The 21,646-nt window shown below is 39.1% G+C and overlaps 1 protein-coding gene across 5 annotated transcripts in view; it reads left to right on the top strand.

Annotated features, from left to right (window-relative positions):
* Positions 1 to 21,646, top strand: part of fgf12a (fibroblast growth factor 12a) — a 63,530-nt gene that overhangs the window by 23,855 nt on the left and 18,029 nt on the right. For 4 of the 5 annotated variants that reach the window (XM_047368753.1, XM_047368752.1, XM_047368751.1 and 1 more), the window contains 2 exons: positions 1,340 to 1,450; positions 17,432 to 17,535. In XM_047368753.1, the coding sequence (XP_047224709.1) occupies positions 1,340 to 1,450; positions 17,432 to 17,535 (215 nt within the window). Of the gene's footprint in view, positions 1 to 1,339; positions 1,451 to 2,358; positions 2,508 to 17,431; positions 17,536 to 21,646 lie in introns of those variants that run through there. The other variant, XM_047368754.1, reaches the window with a different exon arrangement.

Raw genomic sequence — 21,646 nt, 5'->3', positions numbered from 1 at the left:
CTCCACCTGCTCACTTCAAATGTGGAGAGCTCTGAGCAGCAATCTGATGAATTGCCAGACGTCCAACCATTCAAAGATAGAGGTTGGTTCAGGGTCATTGTAATGTTAGGAAAGAAAATAAACTGAAAAAAACCAGCTTTATTAACATCAAGAAATACTGGTGTATTCATCCAGTCGATGCAAGCAATCTACCTGTAAAAATTAGATGATTAGAGAATTATTTTTAAATGTCCAAATAATATAAAGCAGCCACTTTTATGCATTAGATGCATTAAACCAAGGAAAAAACAAGTGCATTTTGATCGATTTTCTCTTGTTGTTAAAGTGCCTGTGCAGCCATTTATATTTTTATTATAAGTGATGCAGCAGATTCAACAGCTGGTAAGACTGAAATGAATGTCCTGAAATGTTTAGTGTTAGTTACTTTTACATATGAAAGCTGTGGAGGCTGGATTGTGAGGTTAAGTCATTTATTCAGTCATGGTGAGATAAACCTTGGAGTGATTGGCCGTCTTTCTTCAGGTTAAAAAAATATAATATAGTTTTCCTAAAATGTATTTACAGAAAAATCTATTTTTTGATGTTAAACAATAAATTATTTAAACCCCTGGTATAGAAAAGTCTTGAAATAATGAAATGTTAATTTATTGTAATTCCACAACAACAATTGTAAAACCCAACCTTTGATTTAGGTACATCATTTAGTGTGGAAAAAATCTAATCAAATCAGTGCAACTGAAGCATTTTTGTACATTACATTTTAAGAAAAAAAAGCTACTTGCATAGAGTTGCCTCTATCTACAGTCAGAGCAACAATTAGAAATTTTAAAACAAATCTGTGATTAACAAGGCTGGACAAGGCCACAGATTTGGTTTCTCGCCATGCACAATTTGGGCGATGGTCGGGAAGGTTAAAACAATCTTGCTGTTAGGAGAGCAACATTTTGGGATCAGCAAGTCTCCTAAAAAACACACTTTAAAGCTTTTGCACACATTCATCAGGGGTTCCATTAATAGTGGGGGTGCTGCGTAGAGGTAATAAAAAACTATGAATATCTTAAATGGGATAAAATCACGGTTGCCTTAACACTCTATCTTCCACAGCCAGTGTTGTTGATGATACTCAGGTTTCTCTTTGTAATTCATTTGTAACGATTTCAGCATTGCAAGTAGATTAGAAATAGCTTTGTCTGTGAAAGTGTTGTGAGTAAAATGTTTTTCATAATCATGCGACTCTGTTCTGACATGTTCTTGTTGGGGATGCTGCGGTGGCTTTGCTGTTGTGGTTGTGTATGTGTGCTGTGTGTTGCCTGTGTGCGTGCATGTTTGTATGTTTCAGAGCCACAGCTGAAAGGCATCGTGACACGACTGTTCAGCCAGCAGGGATTCTACCTGCAGATGCAGCCGGATGGGACCATCGACGGCAGCAAGGACGAGAACAGCGACAACAGTGAGTGAAGCATTTGAAGGCTGCAGCTCCCAAATGTTTTAACAGTTGTGAGTCAGCCAGTTATATAATGTTTTGCCACATTTTATGTACTTAAACATAATTGTTATGTAAGTCATACATGTAAGACAGCTTAACATGCTCCAAAATTAGTTTAGGACTTTTCTAAAATGAATTTTCTCTACTGAAATGACCTGTTTTGAAGGGAATTGTTCAGTCATGTTCACAGTGCAGCATGCCCTCATTCCTGCATCTGGTTATGCAATCACAGGAGAAGAAATGTGTCAAATGGTTATTCAATGGTTTGAGAGCTTTCCCTTTATTTTGACAAAAATGTGCTTTTCACAGTTATAATAATTCAAATATTTCTTCTGATTCCTTAATAATTTGTGTTTTGCTTTAGGCACTATTGTAAGTGTCACATTGTGTTAGTTGTTTGAGCTTCAAACCATTTAAGATAGTTAAATGTACATTTTTTGAAACCATTGTACCTTCACTCTTTTATTTCTTGCCACAAAGATCCTTTCTGGAACCACCCTGTGTTCTAAGACCAAATGCCTTTCCGTAATGATCCATGTAAGAAAATGTGTCCTAGGTATAGTCAGTCTGAAGCTATGACACCGTTTGCCTTTACGGGAGCAAAAAACCGATAAAAAATTAGTTTAGCTTTTTGTTTTCTACCTTAAATTCCTTGCTTTTTCTTTGAAAAGACCTTCCCATGTAGTACTGGGGAAGAAATATATATCAGCAGAGAACGGTCATCAAAGCGATAATGATGACACTACCAGTCTGGACTGAAGCCAGTCAGGAAACTAATCATGACCTTTCTTCTCTAAAAGATCCTGCCAATCTTGAAGGAAGCTGCAGCCAAAACTGCAGGATGTCGGCAGTCATGCGGTGAAAAAAACGACCTCTCCTCATCAAATGTCACTTTATATTTTACGATGAGGAAGCTTGTGGAGTTAAAACTACTAACGGCACAAACGAAAGGTCTTCCTACCAAAGAGGATTACAGCATAAGAAGGGAGCAAAATCGACATAATGCATTTCATCTGTGCAGGTGAAGCACTTCTTTATCGTTATTTTAGGTACCTCTATTGTATTCTAGAGATCACGGCTGGTGCAGGATTTTATTGTATTGTAGAGGGTTTCCCCACCTCGAGGTAATCCTTTAGTTAAGCAGTCCCACTGGCCCTGGCTGGAGGAATGCAGTGAATAATTCAGCCATAGCAAACTAAAAATACCACCTTCTCCGTTTGTGCCCAATGAATAATTCTCTATATGAGATGCCTCAAGCTCAGGCACAGTCTGAAGGAAGACAAGGAGCAGCAGAAAGTCGGAGGTGTTGCAAGAGAAATTTGAAGTATTTTCAGTGGAATATACAAACACAAAAAGCAAAATGGATAATAGATAAAGCATTGTAGAGTGATTTAGAAAGCTAGAAATGGAGCAGGGAGATTTAGTATGTAGCTCTTTACAGGGAACCATTGATTGCTGGGGTGGATTATTAGAATAATAGATCACCCCCACCCTTGAACCACGTCACCTTCTGACCTGCTGCATTCTCAGCACTGGCAGATGGAATACAGTAATTTATTTCCAGACAGAGGCTTGTTGAAACTGATGAAACTGAAATGCTTTGCATAACATGAGCTCAGACCGAACCCAATTTATTTTTTGATTATTATTTGATTATATTCCTGTAATGGATGGTTGTGCTGAGAAAAGCACAAAACTATTTGTTGTGACACACAACCTCCCAAACAATCTCACTCACTAGCATGGCAAGTGGGGCAGGTGGTGGATGGAGGATAATTTTTTCAAATGTGCATGTCATATGGATATGTGCATTTAGATTGATACTATTTTCAATGTGGTTTCTGGATGAAAAGCTGAGAAAACCCAATTATATATAACCTTTTCTTCCATGTATTCATTTTTTTAACCACCAAAATGGCAATAAATTATTAAGTCATTAAACCATAATGCCTTCCAAAAATACTGATACCTCTTGAACGTTTTTGCATTAAAACCAGAAACTTTTTGTATTTTATCGGAACTTTGTGTGATGGACCATAATGAACATAAAATAGTGAATAAATGTGAAGTGGAAGGTAATGGGTACCAAATTCTGATTTACTCTGATACCCCTAAACCAATCTCGTTCAAGGTGAAAGAACTAATGGAGTAGTTTTAGTAGGGTTAGGTTATAAAATACCATCTAAGCCGTGAACATCTCACGGAGCACTGTTCGGTCCATCAGCCGAAAATGGAAAGTGTATGACACAACTGTAAACCTACTAAAACATGGTCATCCACCGAAAGCATTTCAGAGGATATAGCAAAGACATGGAAGTTCTGGTCAGATGAGACCAAAACTAGATTGTTTGACCTACGTGGAGAAGGCTATGTGTGTATGAATACAAATACAATACATCGCCCTAAATATACCATCCCCTCAGTGGTGGGATAGTTTTAGCACCATGCTGTGGGGTTGCTTTTCTTCAACAGGGACAGAGAAGCAGGTCACAGTTGATGGGCAGATGGATGAGGCTGAATCTTATGAGGCTCGTTGAGTTTTGAAAAAAACTACGCATTTGTTTATGTGAGACAGACCACAAAGCTACTTCTCTCTGTCAGGAATTTATTGAAGACTCTGGATTTGGAATAGCTGAGACCAAAGCATGTTCATGTGTTACAATGGCCTAGTCAAAGTCCAAATTTAAATTCAATTAAGAATCTGTGCCAAGACATGAGCGTTGGTGTTCAAAGAGCCTCTTGATGCAATCTGAGTTTAAGCTGTTTTGTCAAAGAGAATAGGGGACATTTTCAGTCTCTTGGTATGTACAGCTGGAAGATATAACCTTAAATATTTGCAGCTGCATATTAGGGAAGAGTTTGGAAACCATGTATCATTTTCTTTTCAGTTCACAATTATGCCCTTCTTTGAATTGGTCTATCACATAAGATCCCATGAAAATACATAAAAGTGTGTGACTGACAAATTTGAAAATGTTCAAGGGTCATGAATTCTTTTGCAAGGCACTGTATTTAGATAACGTTCATTATTTTCCATAATGTCATGATGAAAATTTAACATTCATATATTTTAGATTCATTGCACACTAACTGAAATATTTCAGGTCTTTTATTGTCTTAATACGGATGATTTTGGCATACAGCTCATGAAAACCCAAAATTCCTATCTCACAAAATTAGCATATTTCATCCGACCAATAAAAGAAAAGTGTTTTTAATACAAAAAACGTCAACTTTCAAATAATCATGTACAGTTATGCACTCAATACTTGGTCGGGAATCCTTTTGCAGAAATGACTGCTTCAATGCGGCGTGGCATGGAGGCAATCAGCCTGTGGCATTGCTGAGGTCATTATGGAGGCCCAGGATGCTTCAATAGCGGCCTTTAGCTCATCCAGAGTGTTGGGTCTTGAGTCTTTCAACGTTCTCTTCACAATATCCCACAGATTCTCTATGGGGTTCAGGTCAGTGGTTTTGGCACTGTGAGCAGGTGCCAGGTCGTGCTGAAAAATGAAATCTTCATCTCCATAAAGCTTTTCAGCAGATGGAAGCATGAAGTGCTCCAAAATCTCCTGATAGCTAGCTGCATTGACCCTCCCCTTGATAAAACACAGTGGACCAACACCAGCAGCTGACACGGCACCCCAGACCATCACTGACTGTGGGTACTTGACACTGGACTTCTGGCATTTTGGCATTTCCTTCTCCCCAGTCTTCCTCCAGACTCTGGCACCTTGATTTCCGAATGACATGCAGAATTTGCTTTCATCCGAAAAAAGTACTTTGGACCACTGAGCAACAGTCCAGTGCTGCTTCTCTGTAGCCCAGGTCAGGCGCTTCTGCCGCTGTTTCTGGTACAAAAGTGGCTTGACCTGGGGAATGCGGCACCTGTAGCCCATTTCCTGCACACGCCTGTGCACAATGGCTCTGGATGTTTCTACTCCATACTCAGTCCACTGCTTCCGCAGGTCCCCCAAGGTCTGGAATCGGCCCTTCTCCACAATCTTCCTCAGGGTCCGATCACCTCTTCTCGTTGTGCAGCGTTTTCTACCACACTTTTTCCTTCCCACAGACTTCCCACTGAGGTGCCTTGATACAGCACTCTGGGAAAAGCCTATTCGTTCAGAAATTTCTTTTTGTGTCTTAACCTCTTGCTTGAGGGTGTCAATAGTGGCCTTCTGGACAGCAGTCAGGTCGGTAGTCTTACCCATGATTGGGGTTTTGAGTGATGAACCAGGCTGGGAGTTTTAAAGGCCTCAGGAATCTTTTGCAGGTGTGAGGGTGTCAATAGTGGCCTTCTGGACAGCAGTCAGGTCGGTAGTCTTACCCATGATTGGGGTTTTGAGTGATGAACCAGGCTGGGAGTTTTAAAGGCCTCAGGAATCTTTTGCAGGTGTTTAGAGTTAACTCGTTGATTCAGATGATTAGGTTCATAGCTCGTTTAGAGACCTTTTTAATGATATGCTAATTTTGTGAGATAGGAATTTTGGGTTTTCATGAGCTGTATGCCAAAATCATCCGTATTAAGACAATAAAAGACCTGAAATATTTCAGTTAGTGTGCATTGAATCTAAAATACAGGTCCTTCTCAAAATATTAGCATATTGTGATAAAGTTCATTATTTTCCATAATGTCATGATGAAAATTTAACATTCATATATTTTAGATTCATTGCACACTAACTGAAATATTTCAGGTCTTTTATTGTCTTAATACGGATGATTTTGGCATACAGCTCATGAAAACCCAAAATTCCTATCTCACAAAATTAGCATATTTCATCCGACCAATGAAAGAAAAGTGTTTTTAATACAAAAAACGTCAACCTTCAAATAATCATGTACAGTTATGCACTCAATACTTAGTCGGGAATCCTTTGGCAGAAATGACTGCTTCAATGCGGCGTGGCATGGAGGCAATCAGCCTGTGGCACTGCTGAGGTCTTATGGAGGCCCAGGATGCTTTGATAGCGGCCTTTAGCTCATCCAGAGTGTTGGGTCTTGAGTCTCTCAACGTTCTCTTCACAATATCCCACAGATTCTCTATGGGGTTCAGGTCAGGAGAGTTGGCAGGCCAATTGAGCACAGTGATACCATGGTCAGTAAACCATTTACCAGTGGTTTTGGCACTGTGAGCAGGTGCCAGGTCGTGCTGAAAAATGAAATCTTCATCTCCATAAAGCTTTTCAGCAGATGGAAGCATGAAGTGCTCCAAAATCTCCTGATAGCTAGCTGCATTGACCCTGCCCTTGATAAAACACAGTGGACCAACACCAGCAGCTGACACGGCACCCCAGACCATCACTGACTGTGGGTACTTGACACTGGACTTCTGGCATTTTGGCATTTCCTTCTCCCCAGTCTTCCTCCAGACTGTGGCACCTTGATTTCCGAATGACATGCAGAATTTGCTTTCATCCAAAAAAAAGTACTTTGGACCACTGAGCAACAGTCCAGTGCTGCTTCTCTGTAGCCTAGGTCAGACGCTTCTGCTGCTGTTTCTGGTTCAAAAGTGACTTGACCTGGGGAATGCGGCACCTGTAGCCCATTTCCTGCACACGCCTGTGCACGGTGGCTCTGGATGTTTCTACTCCAGACTCAGTCCACTGCTTCCGCAGGTCCCCCAAGGTCTGGAATCGGCCCTTCTCCACAATCTTCCTCAGGGTCCGGTCACCTCTTCTCGTTGTGCAGCGTTTTCTGCCACACTTTTTCCTTCCCACAGACTTCCCACTGAGGTGCCTTGATATAGCACTCTGGGAACAGCCTATTCGTTCAGAAATTTCTTTCTGTGTCTTACCTTCTTGCTTGAGGGTGTCAATAGTGGCCTTCTGGACAGCAGTCAGGTTGGCAGTCTTACCCATGATTGGGGTTTTGAGTGATGAACCAGGCTGGGAGTTTTAAAGGCCTCAGGAATCTTTTACAGGTGTTTAGAGTTAACTCGTTGATTCAGATGATTAGGTTCATAGCTCGTTTAGAGACCCTTTTAATGATATGCTAATTTTGTGAGATAGGAATTTTGGGTTTTCATGAGCTGTATGCCAAAATCATCCGTATTAAGACAATAAAAGACCTGAAATATTTCAGTTAGTGTGCAATGAATCTAAAATATATGAATGTTAAATTTTCATCATTACATTATGGAAAATAATGAACTTTATCACAATATGCTAATATTTTGAGAAGGACCTGTATATGAATGTTAAATTTTCATCATGACATTATGGAAAATAATGAACTTTATCACAATATGCTAATATTTTGAGAAGGACCTGTATATATATATATATATAAATATATATATATATATATATATATATATAAATATATATATATATATATATATATGCAAAGGTATGCACCAAACTGAGTGCAATAGCTCTAAAACATGATTAATTAAATGAACAGCCGTGTTCAAATTTGAACAGTGAATAATCAGTCACTCGTACTCAGTAATTAACTGCACACTCTAAGACTCTTGAAAGATACCGCTGGTAATGAGATACCTGCGGTCTTAGTCCTTAACTCTCCAAATAGCACTGATGACCAAAAACCTTTTTGTAACATGCCATACCCAGCAGCCTTTCAACATCAAGTCTCAGAGCAGCAGTAAAACAAGCCTATAAAATACTCTCAACAAAAATAAAAGTAACCTCGTATCTGAATTGAAGAGTGTGTAAATAAAGAAATCCCTAAAGAAAGTCTTACCTAACCTTAAGTTATTTCTTTACCATTACTCCTCAACCAATACTTTCACCTTAATCCATATTGTTTGTCAATTAACCTAAATTTATTTGATTGTTTGCCAGCTGTTTATGAGTTTCTATGTTGTTAAAAGGGGAGCACGGGCTCAGTAATCACCGATAAGGCTTGCTTGTCTCTACTATCGACAGACACAATCTTTCATCTTACTGATAGTATCTTGATTTGGCATTTTGTGCCAACTCGTGTTAATATAATTTCAATTAAAGCCAGCATCAGTTGGTACCGCACTCCTGCCATCAACAAACAGGCCCACCTTATAAACCCTTAAAGAACCAAGAGGTTTCACCCATTTCCAACATAATAGAGTTTTTCAGCAGTATGCCATGGAAACAACATTAAAACTCCGGTACACACTTTTCTGGAACTTTCAAAATAAATTGCATTTAACTGACTTCCAGCAACTGAGGAAAGGGGGATAGCAGCAGACTTCCCACGATGCTACTGTCTGAATAAGAGCGCCCTCTCTCCAACAAGCCGATCTCTTCCACTGTTCCTCTTTGCGGGACTGGGATAGGAGAGGCAGCGCGGTAATGTCTCTTTACTGGTAAACAGACAGAAACTCTTCAACTGGATCCAAGAGTGTCATAAGATCACGCGATCATATGCACAAGTTAAGTATGAGTGAATAACTGTTTGTGTACCCAGAATTCATTCATGAAAATGGGAATTAAGGTACACGCCTGGCTTGACTTTCTCTCTGAGGCCTGCAGAAGCAAATGGTGTCCCAGAGACGTTCCTGCAGAGATGTTGTCTCTACAAGCCGAGTGAAGCGGTTTTCCTTGCCTGAGAGGAGGATGAACGAGTAGCCGCATTACGGCAGTTAACGTGCAGTGTGGTCAGCGGACAGAACAAGCCGTCTTCCAGCCACTGCTCCAGTGATTAGCTGGAAGCTAACCCTTTGTTCACAGAGCTCTCTTCAATCTTCATCGTTGTTTGGACAACGTTCCTCACCACAGTTCATACGAGGTTAGGTTTGGGCAGAGCAGAGAAATAGAATGATTTAGATTGAAATGATCTAAATGTTTTTCATTTTATGAAGTTTGGTTTTGTTTGTGTTGAACTCAGCTATCTTGGTGCTAGCAGAATATCTGCAGCACAGATGTTCAGTTTTGTGTTCTTTGTCTGTGTGTTTTTAAAGTTAAGACAAACTTTATTTAAAGGGGGGATTTTAACAGAGAAGATTGATCCTAACGTGCCGTCCGCGCTTATGCATTTTAACCCTTTTATTGACGGTATTTTCAAAGGTGTGTGTTTGATTCTGGTGCTAAGCTATCAGCGTCTTTGTTAGGTTCAACTGCTAACAGGTAAGGACAGTGCCTGCTGCCAAATAATATTTACCCAGAAAGGTTTAGTTTTCAATCCAGTAAATAATGTGTCCCTAACATCATTTTACTAAATCTGATAACTAAGTAAACACCATTAAGCCCCATTTCTCCAAAAAGATTTGGCTCTTTCCAAAATACGTCCTTAAATGTTTTACCATTCCCTTAATAATATTTATTTAAATATTATTTTAATAAATGAAGACAGCTAATTAGACACCATTGAGAAATGGTCAATGGTTTGTTTTGTTCAGCAGATCATTATTTAAAACATTATTTTATTAAAATAATGTTTTATTTGATCTTGCATTGTGAATGGTTGTCTAAGTTGGTTCTAAGACTAACTTAACTTCATTTCCAGATTCTTCAAGATAATCCTTGGTTCTCAAACATAAACATTGCATGGTAATGTTGCATCACTCTTTTGGTCATGATTTTCAATCATCTCTCACCAACTTGTTTATATTGTACATAGCCCATTAGTCTTCCTTATTCTTTATTTCTGCTTGGTAGTTTAGTTGGATTGTTTTAGCATAGTAAAGGGTTTATTGATTGAAATATGTTTGACTTTGAGTTGACTTATTTTTGTTAATAATAATAATTTTGTTAATAAATTCTTGTATTTTAAGAAATTGTCATTCGATGTGTGTGCAGAGTTTATGCTGTTCAATAATGTCAGAACTCGTCTCACCTTTCTATTTTGTCCTAATACCATCGCCTTACTGGGCTGGTATTCATAGGACAACCCTTAACAGACCGAAATATTATTTGATAAAATATTAATATTAAATATTAAATAATATTCTCAGATTCATAATCCCAACATTGGCGTCCCTGGGTGGGCATTATCATGAACAGCTTGCACTGTACATAAATAAGAATGAATAAACCACAACTGCACATTATTGATAGCTTAAAACCAGCTGTCACTGGTCACAATATGACTCAAAACATCAGAGTTCTAACATCAGATGTCACTGATTATATTTAAGAGAACATTATAACTCATGACATTCCAGGAGTTCACAATTTTAGACTTTCGTCAAATTAATAACTCCAGTATCTTCGTGCTAGTAACAATCAATCCTGTTACATAGGTAAAATTTTAGATGTTTTGACTCAGTCTGGTTTCTTCTGTGTAAGCAATGACTTGAGACTTGATTTAACTTCAGTTAACCTCACTGTCCAGACAGTTGCTGCACATCTGTATCCAGAGGCTGTGTTTTGTGTAAGACCACATTCTGAAACTGAATTAACTTTGCAGTTAATTTTAGTATCTGACCTAATTTCGATGCATGTATCCATTCAGGAACTTTAGATATGTTTTATGTTTTGAAAGAACAGGATTTATTGCCAGATTAAATCCCAAATTTAATCTAATCCACCCTGCCATAAAGGGGGGTGAACCAAAAGCCAAATTGCAATTATTACCCTTAGGAGGTGTAGCAATTTTCTTTTTCCTTTGCATTTTTAAACAAAATTCCCTTAAAGGTTAAGAACAGTGTCTAATCAATAGTTCTCCCAAAGAAAGGTAAAACAATTTATGCTAAAATCACAAAATATCCTTAGAGAAAGGAGTAGCATTGTAATACTTGGAGCATAGTGTTGTCATAAGTCACAGGTTGATTGATCAACTGGCGCACCCATTTTACAATCAAATGTTTCTATTATATGTATAGTCAGATATACATACAGGTCCTTCTCAAAATATTAGCATATTGTGATAAAGTTCATTATTTTCCATAATGTAATGATGAAAATTTAACATTCATATATTTTAGATTCATTGCACACTAACTGAAATATTTCAGGTCTTTTATTGTCTTAATACGGATGATTTTGGCATACAGCTCATAAAAACCCAAAATTCCTATCTCACAAAATTAGCATATCATTAAAAGGGTCTCTAAACGAGCTATGAACCTAATCATCTGAATCAACGAGTTAACTCTAAACACCTGCAAAAGATTCCTGAGGCCTTTAAAACTCCCAGCCTGGTTCATCACTCAAAACCCCAATCATGGGTAAGACTGCCGACCTGACTGCTGTCCAGAAGGCCACTATTGACACCCTCAAGCAAGAGGGTAAGACACAGAGAGAAATTTCTGAACAAATAGGCTGTTCCCAGAGTGCTGTATCAAGGCACCTCAGTGGGAAGTCTGTGGGAAGGAAAAAGTGTGGCAGAAAACGCTGCACAACGAGAAGAGGTGACCGGACCCTGAGGAAGATTGTGGAGAAGGGCCGATTCCAGACCTTGGGGGACCTGCGGAAGCAGTGGACTGAGTCTGGAGTAGAAACATCCAGAGCCACCGTGCACAGGCGTGTGAAGGAAATGGGCTACAGGTGCCGCATTCCCCAGGTCAAGCCACTTTTGAACCAGAAACAGCGGCAGAAGCGCCTGACCAGGGCTACAGAGAAGCAGCACTGGACTGTAGCTCAGTGGTCCAAAGTACTTTTTTCGGATGAAATCAAATTCTGCATGTCATTTGGAAATCAAGGTGCCAGAGTCTGGAGGAAGACTGGAGAGAAGGAAATGCCAAAATGCCAGAAGTCCAGTGTCAAGTACCCACAGTCAGTGATGGTCTGGGGTGCCGTGTCAGCTGCTGGTGTTGGTCCACTGTGTTTTATCAAGGGCAGGGTCAATGCAGCTAGCTATCAGGAGATTTTGGAGCACTTCATGCTTCCATCTGCTGAAAAGCTTTATGGAGATGAAGATTTCATTTTTCAGCACGACCTGGCACCTGCTCACAGTGCCAAAACCACTGGTAAATGGTTTACTGACCATGGTATCACTGTGTTCAATTGGCCTGCCAACTCTCTTGACCTGAACCCCATAGAGAATCTGTGGGATATTGTGAAGTGAACGTTGAGAGACTCAAGACCCAACACTCTGGATGAGCTAAAGGCCGCTATCAAAGCATCCTGGGCCTCCATAAGACCTCAGCAGTGCCACAGGCTGATTGCCTCCATGCCACGCCGCATTGAAGCAGTCATTTCTGCAAAAGGATTCCTGACCAAGTATTGAGTGCATAACTGTACATGATTATTTGAAGGTTGACGTGTTTTGTATTAAAAACACTTTTCTTTTATTGGTCGGATGAAATATGCTAATTTTGTGAGATAGGAATTTTGGGTTTTCATGAGCTGTATGCCAAAATCACCCGTATTAAGACAATAAAAGACCTAAAATATTTCAGTTAGTGTTCAATGAATCTAAAATATATGAATGTTAAATTTTCATCATGACATTATGGAAAATAATGAACTTTATCACAATATGCTAATATTTTGAGAAGGTATATAGCTGTATATAGCTGGACATACATTTCTTAGATGTTGTTGCTTTTAGCAATATTCTCATAACTTTGTTGTTGTTTTGTAGTGTCTGCCAGAATGATGGAAACAAACTCCATTATGAATTCAGCAGACGTGGAGATGCAGAAAGTGGTGGTTGCTGATCTCATCTGTTTGTCTCCAGATTAGCGGGATGCTTTAAATCAGTTTGACCTTGCCACATGTGATGAGAGGATTCAGGAGTTGGTAAACTTTATGAAGTATCTGACTGTAGAGGCTCTGATTTCAGATGTTCTTTGTCAGCTTACCTTGTTGTATCAGCAGAAATCACCCAATTGGCTGCTCCTTCCACCCAATTGGACCACTTGAGCACGTGTGATTCCTGCTGTGCTGGCAGCCTTCACATCAAATATAATGTTCACAGCCTAACTGCAGGATTTGCTTCAAGAAGATTACCGTTCTGTTGGCATATTTGCTGTTTTCAAAGATTTTTACTTTACTGATGTGTTTCAATCTGTTTTATCTCCTGTTTTTTTTATAACAGAAGATCCCCATCAATCTCTTAAAGGCTTCCCATGCCACCCAGACCTCTCTCTTTTGTCAGGGAGGGTATTAAAGAAAAAGAATCACCTTCAGGATAGTCATCAGATACTCTTTAGAGGAGACGGTGCCACTGTAATAATGAAATCCATTAACGGCTGAAAATAGAAAAGCCGTACCTTTGACCAGATGACAATTCTTGTCAATTCAATAGGTGACAAATTAGTGCAAGAACAATGAACTAAAACTATAGTAGAATAGTCCTGTGGCGTGCTGTATTTTATGCCTTCTCAAGCTAGACTAGGTTGGGAATGGTGCCCTTGACAAGCTCTGCCAGTCATTTAAAGACCTAATGGTTATGGAAAGTACAAATGAAAATAAAAAAAATTATCTGGAAGCTGGGAAATGAAATTGAAAGTTGCACTCTGCTGATTTATAGGCTTTTTATGAATGGACAGTGTGCATCTATGCTCCAGTGGCCGAAGAACAGCCTTAAACCATTGGCAGGTAAAAGCAGCATGTCGATATTTATTGACTGAAATTGAATCAACTTAGAGGACTGACCTGTGTTGGCACATCTCGGCTTTTTCCTGCCAGTTTTATCTGATAGTGCCCACCGGCACTTGCAGAGCAATCATTCCAGCAGTGTATGGAATTCTCTGTAGGTAAAGTGTGTCCCACACCCTCACCAGGCCAATGTCCATCAAAGTCATGGTTCAGACAGGAGGACAAATAGGGGTGAAGAATGACAATCAACATCCTGCTCCTACATCAAAATACTGTTTGAACAGTTTTTTAAACCACTGTGGTTCTTAACCATCAGACGTGTCTAGCTGTTAATTTAAAGGTTCCCTGCTTTAAACATAAGACACTTAGCCCTCATGGATTAGTTAACGCTCTACATTATTTGAGTAAAAACAGGATGACAGTGGTGGGATGGGGTCCGTCAGAACAATCTAATTGAAATCCTACTCTACACAAACAAAAAGTTAGATTACCTGTTAGATGAAACATTTGCTGACAAAGTTAAAGGGAAGACATGGGAAAGTTGTTTAAAGATGGTTAAAATAAATCTTTTGAGATTGTCCAAAGAGTCCAGGCTCTTGTGCTGTCTTCTCTTTAGCCCATTTTGAAGGTTTTGTATAGAATTTGGGTCTAGGGACTGAGATGTTGTTGGTACGAGGTTGGTATTGCATCTGGCGAACCATGTTTGTTTTAATTTCCTATATCCTTGATTATTATCTTGTTGAAAGACCCAGTGACATCCCATTTTCCATTTTTTGACATAGGCCACCCGATCTTTATTTCAAATGTCCTGGTATTTCAGAGAGTTCAAGGTGCTATGCACTCAAACAAGGTTCACATGACCTTTTGATAAGAAACAGGCCCACAGTTTTACAGCTCCTCAGCCATCCTTTATACAGGGTATGAGGTGCTTTTCCACATATTCATCATTTGTTTCACGCCAAACTCGTCTGGAGCGTTTGTTGCTGTAAATCTCAACATTAGTGTAATCTCAACTCAACTTTACTTCTATAGCACTTTAAAATACAACTCAGTTGGCCAAAGTGCTTTACACACCCTAAAGAGCTAAAAAAGAAACAAAATTTAACTTACAATAAAACAAATAAAAGCAGTAAAACAAAATCAGAATAAAACATGTAAAATAGAAAGCCAGTCAGTCAGTCATTTTCTACCATTTATCCCATAGTGGGCCACAGGGGAGCTGGTGCCTATCTCCAGCTGTCTATGGGCGAGAGGCAGGGTACACCCTGGACAGATCGCCAGTCCATCGCAGGGCAACACACAAACAACCATGCACACACTCATTCATCTAAGGTCAATTTAGAGTGACCAATTAACCTAACAGACATGTCTTTGGACTGTGGGAGGAAGCCGGAGTACCCGGTGAGAACCCACGCATGCACGGGGAGAACATGCAAACTCCATACAGAAAGACCCCAGGCCGGGAATCAAACCCAGGACTTTCTTGCTGCAAGGCAACAGTGCTACCAACTGCGCCACCGTGCAGCCCGTAAAATAGAAAGCAGATACATAAAAGCAAACAACAACACCTAGAAATGCCAACATTTCAAACCGGTTTAAATGCCAGAGCGTCAATAATTTGCTGCTAAAACAGGAGAACTGTGATCTCATTTTGTAAAACCAGTTAAAAGATGAGCAGCAGCATTTTGGACCAACTGTAGAGGAGCCGCAAAATTGTATAATTGTATAAAATAAACAAGTTGTAATTAAAGCATGGATTAAAATCTCAAAATGATGCCATGACAGAAATTGTTTAACTTTGGCCAACTGTCTCAGTTGGAAAAAGCTGGACCTGATTTAATCTGAGCATCAATCTTAAGATCACTGTCCAGTCTTACGACCAGGTCTGTAGCTGTCTGTGTCAGAAACAGATACTTTATATTCCAGAGTTCAAAACAATGCAGAAGGACCAAGGTAAACACTGATGTTGAAGACATTACTGGGCCCAAACAACATGACCTCAGTTTTTCTGGGCCCAAACAACATGACCTCGGTTTTTTTATCGTTCAGGTGTAAGAAATGCATTGACATCCAGGACGTGATCTGCAATGCATTTAAGTAGTTGGTTCGTAGAGTAACCATTTTCCTTTTTTAGTGACGTAAAAATCTGACTGTCATCCGCATAAAAATGAAAACGTTATACCAGGTTTTTGGAGAATTGACCCTAATGGAAGTAGGTAAAGGAAGAAGAGAAGGGGGCATAAATAGAGCATTGAGGAACACCACATGAGTTTTCCCATCTGACAAAATCATATGGTTCCAGTCAAGGCCCATTTTTGCTCAATGTTAAATATGCAAACACATACAGGCAGAATCTTTTGTCCATCTTGTGCCTTCATTTTCTGCTTATTTTAGTCAGTCATCAGGGAGCAAGTGGATGGATAGCCAAATCCTATAAATGGAGCAATACCATGGGTATTTGTGGGGACATTGTGGTATAGTATAGCTCACATGGGGATAGGTGAATGGAAGGAAGATGATGATGAAGACGATGATAAAATGAACTTTTTTTTTCTCCATCAGTGTGCCAGAATGTGTTCAAAGGGGGGAAGGCACCAACATTGTCTATTGCGGGGTCTCTTCTTATGCCTCTTTCTTAGAATATACATTATTACGATTTCCTCCTTCACCGTCACTATGTGTGCAATTTTCTAAAGGTTTTCCCTAAATTTGGAAATTAAGTCAGAACCTCGCTCTACTGCCTAACAACGAAGTTAATAAACGCATTGAAAGCATGAGGGCAATAATTTTAAGACGACTTCAGAATCGGGTAGGCTTATTTATGTGGATAAACGTGAGTGTAAATGAGCCTTCAAAAGTCCCATTAGGATTCTACATGTTTACAGTGTAATGGTGTAATACAAAATGGATTATTTGGTTAAAAACAGCTTTTCCTTAAAATGGGATTATCTTTCCTTAATTAATATAATTACTTAAATAAATAAAGGGTCGATTTTTTCTAAATTTTCTATTGTGGAATTATGCTACTGCAGCAAAATAATAATTTATTTTAAGGCCTATTACACATTTTTACAAGGGGTGTAAACATGTTCATCCACATCTGTAATATTTTAAAAATAATTTTATAGTCCTTAGGTATCTTTGCTGTGCAGTGTAATTAACCTGAGCCACCCATACTGAACCACGGTTGACTGTAATGTTCCCTAAAGACCTCTCTTTCTTTATGTGATCGAGATGCCCTACGGTTGTAATTGTTCTTCTATAAGTTAGCTGTCACCGGGCAGTTTCAGATTCCTGCTTTAGACCCAGTGCTTCACTGTGAAGTGTGGTTGTGTTTCTATTATCCGTTTTAATTTATTGCTGACAGATAGCCAAAAAGCACAAATCAAAGCTTGTACAGTCTACAAGAGTTAAATGCAAACTCTATTGTCCTGTTTTGTCCTTTTGTATCTGATGTCTCTACTTTGTCTCTGCCTCTTTGTGCCTCCCTGCCTTGGCTTGAATCTGCTCCATCCTGCAGCCCTGTTTAATCTTATTCCTGTGGGTCTGAGAGTGGTGGCCATCCAAGGGGTGAAGAGCGGCTTCTACATCGCCATGAATGGCGAGGGCATGCTCTACAGCTCGGTAAGCTCCAGTTGGGCTGTTGGGTTGGGCAAATCTCTTTGTCATTGTCACATGTAATTATTCACTTACACATGTTGTCTATTGTTCTGGTGGTTGTCTGTTTTATTATTCCATTGCAGTAAATACATAGCTTATTCAAAGCTTTTTTATCTCTGCTCAGTTCAGTAGCTTCTCTCAGATGTGGTTTTGTGTTGCTTTGCAGCACCTACTCCCCCAGTGTCTTTGAAGAAGCATGGCACATGTTTTGCATTTAATTTACTGTTACGTTTTGCACTCCCTTTCTAAAACGGATTTTATTTTCTTGCACCAGCTGCTTATAAAACTTTCCCTTACTCTGCAACTCATTAATAAACACAGCACCCTCCATGATTATTGCCCCCCTGGAAAATGTGTGTAAAAAGCCTTTAAAAAATAAATCTTTTACTGAAGTAAACTAATCTCAAACTGGAAAGATACAAAAATCCAACATTATCTATCTATCTATCTATCTATCTATCTATCTATCTATCTATCTATCTATCTATCTATCTATCTATCTATCTATCTATCTATCTATCTATCTATCTATCTATCTATCTATCTATCTATCTATCTATCTATCTATCTATCTATCTATCTATCTATCTGTCTGTCTGTCTGTCTGTCTGTCTGTCTGTCTGTCTGTCTGTCTGTCTGTCTGTCTGTCTGTCTGTCTGTCTGTCTGTCTGTCTGTCTGTCTGTCTGTCTGTCTGTCTGTCTGTCTATCTATCTACATTGCTAAAAAAAACTATAAAGGGAACACTTTGAATACTTTGTTCTGTACAAAGTTGAATGTGCTGACAACAAAATCACACAAAAATCATCAATGGAAATAAAAATGTATTAACCAATGGAGGCCTGGATTTGGAGTCACACACAAAATTAAAGTGGAAAAACACACTACTGGCTGATCCAACTTTGATGTAATGTCCTTAAAACAAGTCAAAATGAGGCTCAGTATTGTGTGTGGCCTCCACGTTCCTGTATGACCTCCCTACAATGCCTGGGCATGCTCCTGATGAGACGGCGGATGGTCTACTGAGGGATCTCATCCCAGACCTGGACTAAAGCCAACTCCTGGACAGTCTGTGGTGCAATGTGACGTTGGTGGATGGAGCGAAACATGATGTCCCAGATGTGCTCAATCGGATTCAGGTCTGGGGAATGGGGGGGCCAGTCCATAGCTTCAATGTCTTCATCTTGCAGGAACTGCTGACACAGGTGCAAGTGTGTGATAGAGAAATGATAAATCCCTGGAAGTCTTTAGTAACTGGTGTAACTGAGGGGCAAGGTCTGTTACGATTGTATTGTATTAGTTTATGTTCACTGGTTCTCTTCTCTCATACATTTCCATAAAAAAAAATAAAAAAAAACAGTTAGTTTTGATTAATATCAACCTGTCAAGAGACCACAGGTGGAAATTAGCATCTTTTGCTATAACCTGGCACCATGCATATTTCCTGTTTTTAGGTCAATGTATTGCTGTGCACTGTCCCTGTACAAATAAAGGAAATCATCATCATCATCATCATCACTCCAGCCAAATGAGGTCTAGCATTGTCCTGCATTAGGAGGAACCCAGGGCCAACTGCACCAGCATATGGTCGGAGAAGTTGTCTGTGTTCCCCATCTGTACAACCACTCCTTTATTGAGTGTGTCTTGCTAATCGCCAAAGATTTCCCCCTGTTGTCTATTCCATTTGTACAACAGCTGTGAAATTGATTGTCAATCAGTGTTGCTTCCTAAGTGGACAGTTTGATTTCACAGAAGTTTGATTTACTTGAAGTTATATTGTGTTGTTTAAGTGTTCTCTTTATTTTGTTAAAATAAATTTTAATCTTATTTTATTTAATTCATTTCAAGATTTATTTAATTTACTTAAAGATTTATTTATTTATTTCATAATGCCGTTTTATTTTATGACACTTTTATTGTGTAAAGCTACTTTACGTATTTTAATAACTTTTACTTTTTAACCCCGTTTTTCATTTTAATCTCTTTTTATTTCATGTTCTTATATTCAAATGAGGGGGCGGGGTTTTATCTTTGGGGCGGCGCTGGGACAGCAGGGCCGAGCTCAATTCGTGGCAGTGGCCGGATGGCTCCGTCCCCTGGCTCCGGCAGTAAAAGCCTGCCACGTCGGTTGCCGCTGTTTCTGTGGAAACCAATGCTGATTATCAGTAAACGGGATGCCATTATTGTTATAGGCTGTTACTTTTAAATGAGGATGTCTTTATTGGTTTTTATTTAATAAACAGCATTAGACCCATAACATAAGGTGGCTGTATTTACTTGAGATGGGAAATAAATAGCACTATGTGTGTGTATGACGTGCTGAAAGGATGACGAAGACTTATTGCACAAACAGCTTCCACAAAAACAGCGGCAAGCGCCGTGGCAGGCTTTTACAGCCGGTCTGGCACCTTCTGGCATCCTCGCGGAATCCGCTGGCTCCCTCCGGCATGCTGTGGCAGTTCCGGTGGCAGCTCCAGACCTCTCTTTTCTCTGCCGGTCACAGCCACGAATTGAGCTCAGTCCTGCTGTCCCAGCGCCGCCCCACAGATAAAACTCCGCTCCCTCATTTGAATATATGAACATGAAATAAAAAGAGCTTAAAAGGAAAAACGGGGTTAAAAAGTAAAAGTCACTGAAATATGTAAAGTAGTTTTACACAATAAAAGTGTCACAAAATCAAAACTACATTATGAAATAAATAAATAAATTTTAAGTAAATTAAATAAATCTTTAAGTAAATTAAATCTTGAAATGAATTAAATAAAATAAGATAAAAATTAATTTTAACATAATTATTTTGTTTTATTTCATGTGGATGTTTATTTATATCATGGAATATTTATTAATAATTTATCAATAGCAGTATTTATTTATTTAATTTTGAATGAAACGGCTCTCCATAACACCCACATTCCACCACACAGAGCAGTCACAAAGCTCACATTTAGAGGGAAAATGCTGCAGTTTTTATTTGAGAAAGGTTTGGTCACTTGCATCTAAAGGCTTTTTAAAACCTTTGAATACTGTGATACTGATAACTGGCCATGCCAAGTTAGGCATTACATATTACTCAGATGGACTTTGAAACTGGAGTGAAATATCACAAGCACATATCGAACAGTGTGGATCGTATAATCACAATCAGGGATGGAACTGGTCATTGATGTTTAAAGGGAGGAATATAATGTGTGCATGCAGGCAGGCAGGGATAAGGATATAAAAATATCTCAGCTCTCATCAGTTAAACCTGTAATGTGTTTTTTAATCTAAATAAAGGTATTATTATTGAGCGGACAAGAAGACTGGAAGGATGTCTTACTTGAAGACCTCTGTTGAGCGGCTTGGTCATGATTGTCTGAATGCCGCTCATCCATCATGAATGAAAAGCTAGAGTTGGAGTTCCCAAACTGTCCATCAAAGCTTTTCTACTCATAAATACTTGAAGGACCCAGTGAAGTTCTTTTCTATCTTGTTGCCTCCCTGGATTATTTGACAAGGCAAAAGCTTTACTGAGACATGAAAATCAAAAGTGGTTGAAAAAGTATATATTTTTTAAGTTTCTAAGTCTTACAAATTTATTTAAAATTTAGGTAATTTATTCATGACAAGATTTCTTGACTTTGTAAAACTTCAGCACAACCTGACACATGTATAAGCCAGCTTTAAGCTCGCGGAAGGTCATTCAGCGAATGCTGTAATGACTCACCCATGGATGGACTCATTCATAACTACAAGCTCATAAACAAACTCACAATTCACAGCCTCACTATAATGCCTACAATAAAACCCCAACACCCACCCATCTAAGCCTAATTAAAGTTTAATCACGACTGGATGGAGAGAGATTTTTCATTACATAAACTGATTCTAAGTTAGGAGATGCTGTATGATCTCCAACAGAGTTCATTGCTTTATGAAATCATCATTTGGATGTGAGTCAAAGGGTTATTATTAATAATTACTAGCAGTAAAGGACCCTACTGTCAAACTGCAGCTTTCAGTTGAAAATTTAAAAAATATTTTTATGCAGAAGAGCATGGTTTTGACCTTTGGAAAGAAAGGACAGTTTTGCACCAA

The sequence above is a fragment of the Girardinichthys multiradiatus genome, chromosome 6 (genome assembly GCF_021462225.1).
Source record: "Girardinichthys multiradiatus isolate DD_20200921_A chromosome 6, DD_fGirMul_XY1, whole genome shotgun sequence".
NCBI lineage: Eukaryota > Metazoa > Chordata > Actinopteri > Cyprinodontiformes > Goodeidae > Girardinichthys > Girardinichthys multiradiatus.
This window is presented reverse-complemented; position numbering and strand designations above follow the sequence as displayed.